This window comes from Arachis ipaensis, chromosome B1 (genome assembly GCF_059453495.1).
Source record: "Arachis ipaensis isolate K30076 ecotype BB chromosome B1, ASM5945349v1, whole genome shotgun sequence".
Taxonomy (NCBI): Eukaryota; Viridiplantae; Streptophyta; class Magnoliopsida; order Fabales; family Fabaceae; genus Arachis; species Arachis ipaensis.
The window spans coordinates 29,046,302-29,052,301 of NC_142436.1; the positions used below are offsets into that span (position 1 = coordinate 29,046,302).

Sequence of the window (6,000 nt, forward strand, 5' to 3'; positions counted from 1 at the left end):
ACGTTCAACCAGAGAGAAGGGGTTCCAGCAGGAGATGGCGGCGAAGTTCTATAAACAACCTCATCCAGAACAGAGATTTGGAATCTATGACAGCAGAAAAAAATAGCGGTTAGAGAGCGGAGATAAAAGCTAGACGGAAAACCCCAGGGATCATGCTCCAAGCAGTGGCGGATGGAATCCACGAGGAAGTGCAGAGGCGATCACCGCCGAGGTGGTTAGAAGATTTTCGTCGCGGCAGTGGCGCCCTTCAAAAGGCATGGCGGAGGTTATAGAACCAGAATGTGACGAAGCTCCGGTGATCACAACCTCAGGAAATCCTCACCAACCATGGAGCAGTGTGTAGGAATCATTCGAAGGGAGAAGAAGAAGAACTGGGTAGGTTAGATATTTTGTTTCGGGTCGGACCAACGGATTCAGTTGGATCCTGTCAATCAAATAAAACTATATTTACCTTTTTTTTTAACTAATTTACCGCTATTAAAAACCTTAAAACAAAAGTCAACTGAATTCCACTGTTCACATGTCAGTCACAAATTAGTTCAAGGGAGTTAGCTATTGTAGCCATCAAACAAGCATTGTTACCATAGACCGCATCGCGCCTGTAGAATTTGCCTCTAGTGTAACTCTTGAACTCTAAGATATAATACGCTACTTCTCTATTTTTTTACTGTCGTATAATTTTTTCATTAGTTCTAAAATTCCTTTAGTTTTAACAAAGATGTTCATCAATGTCATATTTTAAAAAGTAAATTATGACATACATCAAATATTGATAAAGAATAACTTAAACCAAAGAAAACTCACCAAGATTGGAAATATAACTAGCCATAAAAATAAAGAATATATAAGTCTTGTAAATACTCATCTCATGGGGATAACTTAAATAGCATCAGTTGGCAATAGACAATACAACATTCATTATAACATTCTTTTAAGTTTATCTCATTATGAAAGGAATACCTTTTTGTATGCAAAAAGTAAAAAATACTCTTATGGCTGGATATTGCCTTGAGATAAATTCTTGTTCTTTTGATAATTGCTAACAGTCTTAGTAGAACATTTGTGATGTTTTTTATAGCGAGTTAAGGTTACATACAAATACAAAGAAAATTAATCACATCTTTGTAATAAGAAAAATTAAAATTTAAAAGATAGTAGAACATTTTTTAAAATTTTTTGAATTTTTTGAATTTATGTGCGTAGAGCTTGTTATAGACTACTCCTGCTTTTCTAAAAAAAAGTCACACAAAGAATACAATCAATAGCACAAAAGTAACAAAAAAAAGGAGAATTATTATAATGCAATTGTAACAGAGAAAATTATTATTTACGAAAAGTTGAGACAACACACAGGACACACAAAGACATAAGATTTTTTATTATTTTAGGCGTCATGAGAAATAAACTAACTACTCATTCATATTTTATAATAAGCTAAGGTAAATTCTTTATTTTTGTTAACCACCACTGTGTGTATTAATGTTCATCACATATTTTTTTTAACTATAAGATATGATAAACCAGTCTAATTTATTGAAGTGATAATATACGAACTTCTCATTTATATATTTAATAATTTACTTATTATCTAATAATAAAGGGGATAATATAATATACTTACTTTTTTCAATAGTAAATTAAATTATGTGAGAAGTGTGATGCAATTTTTTTATTATAAAAGCATTTGTTAAGATATGCATCTTCATTTGTTTTTTTTTTTTTTGAAGAAATAAGCTCAACACATCAAGTGGAGCGAACAATAATAAAACGAACCAAAATAAACCATAAACTAAGCTATCCAACTCCAAGTAAGACTACTGTTTATTCCGTTGTCATTTCCGGCATTGCCATCAACAACAAAAAGGATCTCCACCTAACGACTCCTTATAGTTCATGAAGGACATATGGATGACCTCAACAACCCCTTTTCCTTTGTTCTGAAAAATCCGTCTATTCCTTTCTAGCCAGATGTTCCAGATAATCGCGCAAAAGCCCATCAACCACCTCTTACGCTCCTCCTTGCTAGCTGATATCTCAGTCCAACTTATAAAATGTTCCTTCAGCGTCCCCGGGCATGACCATTGCCTTCCAACAAATGCTAACCAAGCACACCAAACCTGCCAAGGAAAATCATAGCCAAGGAACAAGTGGTGAACATATTCAATACTCTTATTACAAAACACACATAGAATATCTTCCTGGTGGATAACTCCCAGCCGACTCAGCCTCTCCTTCGTATTGACCCTACCAGTCAATACAAACCAGACAAACAGTTCAACTCTTGGTGGAACTAAACCTTTCCAAATTGTCCTTGTAAAGTTGTAGCTTGTTATATCCTGTGGAAGGTTGTCCTCCTGTATTACCTGCATAAAAGATCTAGTAGAAAAGATCCCTTGTTTATCAAATTTTCATACAACTCGATCCTCACTACCATAATCCAGTTTGACCAGTCTTAAAGCATCATGCAACTGGTTCACTAAATCCAACTCCCATTGAAATAGCTCTCTCCTCCATTGGAAGTTCTATATCCACTCAGCCCCATCCCAAAACCCGCAATCCCCTATAAAAGATCCTCTTTGGTTTGAGACTGAGAAAAGCCTCGGAAACTGGACTTTCAGAGCACCACCACGCAGCCAGACATCCTCCCAGAATCGAGTCCCTCTTCCATCGCCAACCTCCATAGCCAACCCAGTAATTATCTTCTGTCTTACTTGCTGACTCGTAAACTGTAACTGGCAGATATCCTTCCAAGGGCCCCCATTGATAGGTAAAATCTGAGAGGACAGCAAGACATCTGGGTTCAGGTTATTACAAGCACAAACCACCTTCTTCCACAGTGGGCAATCCTCCTTCGAAAAGCGCCACCACCACTTAAAGAGAAGGGCTGTATTCCGCAGCATGGCATCCCCAACACCCAGCCCACCGAATTTTTTGGGTGCCTGCACCACCTTCCACCTTACCAACGCCATACCATTCCTACCATCCTTCTTACTCCATAGAAATCTTCTCTGTAAGGAAATAAGCTTCTCCGCAATAGCCTTTGGCATCTTATACAGACTCAAGTAATATACAGGGAGACTATTCAATACCGATTTGATGAGTACCAATTTACCGGCTTTATTAAGAACCTTGGCTTTCCATAGGCTGAGTTTTTCCTCCACTTTGTCAACAATCGGCTTCCAAGTCTTCACCAACCTTGGATTAGCTCCTAGCGGGATCCCCAAATATTTTACTGGAAGGGCGGCTACCTGGCACCCCAATACGCAGCACATACGTTGGACCCACTGAGCCTCACAATTAACAGGAATCAAGCTTGATTTCTCAAAGTTGATTCTTAACCCCGACATCAACTCAAAACAGCGAAGGATCCTCTTGTAGTTCTTCACGGTCTCTTCCTCTGGGGGGCAGAACAGTATGGTGTCATCTGCAAACTGAAGATGCAATAGTCCAATATGATCTCTACCAACCAGTAGCGGAGAAATTCGCCCGTTTCTAACCGCCTCCTCAAGCATTCTATGTAGGACATCAATAACAAGGACGAACAAGAAAGGAGACAGTGGATCACCTTGTCGTAGGCCCCTTTCCATCTTAAACGGCTGAGAGGGCGAACCGTTTATCAATACTGACATAGAGGCAGTACTTACACACTCCATGACCCACCCCCTCCACCTTCTTCCAAACCTCATTTTCTGTAAAACAAGATCCACGAAGCTCCACTTGACTCTATCATATGCCTTCTGGAAGTCTAACTTTATTATTGCCGCTTTCTTCTTTCTCTGTTTTAGCCATTGAACAGTTTTGCAAGCAATGAGTGCCCCGTCATGTATTTTCCGCCCCTTAACAAATGCACTCTGTGTCTCACCTACAAGCCGTGGCAATATTGTCCGCATTCTCCTGACCAGCATCTTTGATATGACTTTATACATACACCCGACCATACTAATAGGCCTTAGATCTTTGATTTCCTTTGCTCCAGTAAACTTAAGGGCCAACGCAACCCATTTGAGGTTAGCATCCGCTAGTAATCTGGAAGACTGGAAAAACTCCAACACCGCTCCCATGAATTCCGGACCAATTTCTTCCCAACACTTCTTTATAAAGTTCATGTTGTAGCCGTCACTACCAGGCGCCTTAAATGAGTCACAATCCCACACTGCTTCTCTAACCTCCTCAGATGTTGCTTGTAGCTCCAGGGCCATAGCATCATCCTCAGTGATTCTCTCCACCAGACCGTTTCTACTCTCTAAACCCCACGAATGGTGACTTCTCCTGATGATACAAGTCCTTGTAAAAGTCCCTAATCGCAAGCTTGATCCTAGCTTGATTCCTTATCATCCTTCCATTAATGACCAGTGCATCAACCCTGTTGTTCCTCCTTCTCGCCGAAGCTATGTTGTGGAAGTACCTTGTGTTTTTATCCATGTCTCTCGCATGTCTTGAGCGCGACATCTGCTTCCAATGTAACTCTTTCCTCACATACCATTTCTCATACCATGTCACAAGCGCTTTCCTTCTTGCATCTACCGTTTCATCATAAGCCCCGTCACCCACCCTGTCATCAATCTTCTTAATCTCTTCCTCTAACTTCAAAATTTTGTTGTCCATATCTCCAAAGTTGTCTTTATGCCATCTTCCTAACGGAACTGACAAAGCCTTCAGCTTGTCTGTGAACTGTACGTCACCTAGCCCTCTCCATTCTTCCTTTAGCATCCTCAGGAATCCTTCATGCGTAAACCACGAGTCCAGGCTCCTGAACGGTCTAGGACCACCTCTCAGTCTCTTATCTTCTACTATAATAGGACAATGGTCAGACAAGCCCCTTGGACCACCTCGTAATCGAGTCTCTGGGAACTCCTCCAACCATTCCAGACTCACCATGGCCCTGTCAATGCGGCTACAGGACCGTCCTCTGAACCACGTAAACTTGCGGTCAGTAATCGGCAAATCCACCAAGCCCATGTCTTGTATCCAGTTTTTGAACTCCTCCGCTGACACGGACAATCTATCAGTGCCTCTCCTTTCGTCACAATGAATAATCTCATTAAAGTCTCCTATGAGACAACAGGAAACCTGACATAGGCCAGCTATGTAGCTCAGCTCCTCCCACACAACGAGCTTCTCGTCTCTAAGATGAGCACCATAAACCAATATAAAAGCACAATTAAAGTTATTCTGCAACAAGACTCCTTCAACACACAACCATCTCTCATTCTTGTAACAATTCCTCATATCAAAAAACCCGTTATCCCACATTAGCAACAACCCGCCAGACGCACCAGTAGACTCAACATATTCCCAACCAACACAATCATTCCCCCATATTTTTGAGACATCAAACCTAGTCACTGACTGTCTTTTAGTCTCCACCAAGCTTAACATATTTAATCTATTTTTTCTCTTGAGATCCTTTACCATCCTCATCTTACCGTCACCCCTCAACCCCCTAACATTCCAAGAGCTAATAATCATTTTAAATAAATATTGCACACCTTTTTTTGTGTTTTGGGTCTGCTGCGTCTAGCTTTCGCCTTCTGCTTTGCCAGTCTTTTTTTCCGAGCAATTTCTTCATTCTGCTGTTGAAGAGCTGTCATAATATCCTCTTCTTCATCATATAGTTCCGCTCCTGACTCCTTTGCCAATTCCCAAGGCATTTTGTTTTCCAGCAGCTGCACATTTAGTCTTGACCTCTCATTATCACTGGCTTCATCAACATTTGCAAGCATTCTATCCTCCACACTATCCTCATCATCCCTGAAGCCAATTCGTTCCTATGAATCTGGTATAAGTGGGTCGCAAGTCGCTTCCGTTTCTGGCATTGTACCGTCCTCCTGCTGGACTCCATCACTGTCCTCAGAGTCATCATTGTTAGAGTGCTCATTATTCGGTTCAGCCTCTAGACAGTTGGCCCCTTGTGCACTATCTGCCATACCTTGAGCTCCGCTGCTTCCAACCTTCCACAACCTATCATCCTTGGCCGTGCCGGAATCAGCAACGAAATCA

The 6,000-nt window shown here is 41.0% G+C and overlaps 1 protein-coding gene across 1 annotated transcript; it reads right to left on the reverse strand.

Moving 5' to 3' along the window:
* Nucleotides 1-4,236: 4,236 nt before the first annotated feature.
* On the reverse strand, nt 4,237-5,421 carry LOC107604792 (uncharacterized). The gene has a single exon (XM_016306486.1). It carries the CDS (start codon nt 5,419-5,421, stop codon nt 4,237-4,239), a length of 1,185 nt encoding a protein of 394 aa, XP_016161972.1.
* Between the last annotated feature and the right edge of the window lie 579 nt (nt 5,422-6,000).

Excerpts from the sequence above, each read along its gene's own strand:
- LOC107604792 (XM_016306486.1), bottom strand. The coding sequence starts at position 5,421 with ATGAGGATGGTAAAGGATCTCAAGAGAAAAAATAGATTAAATATGTTA.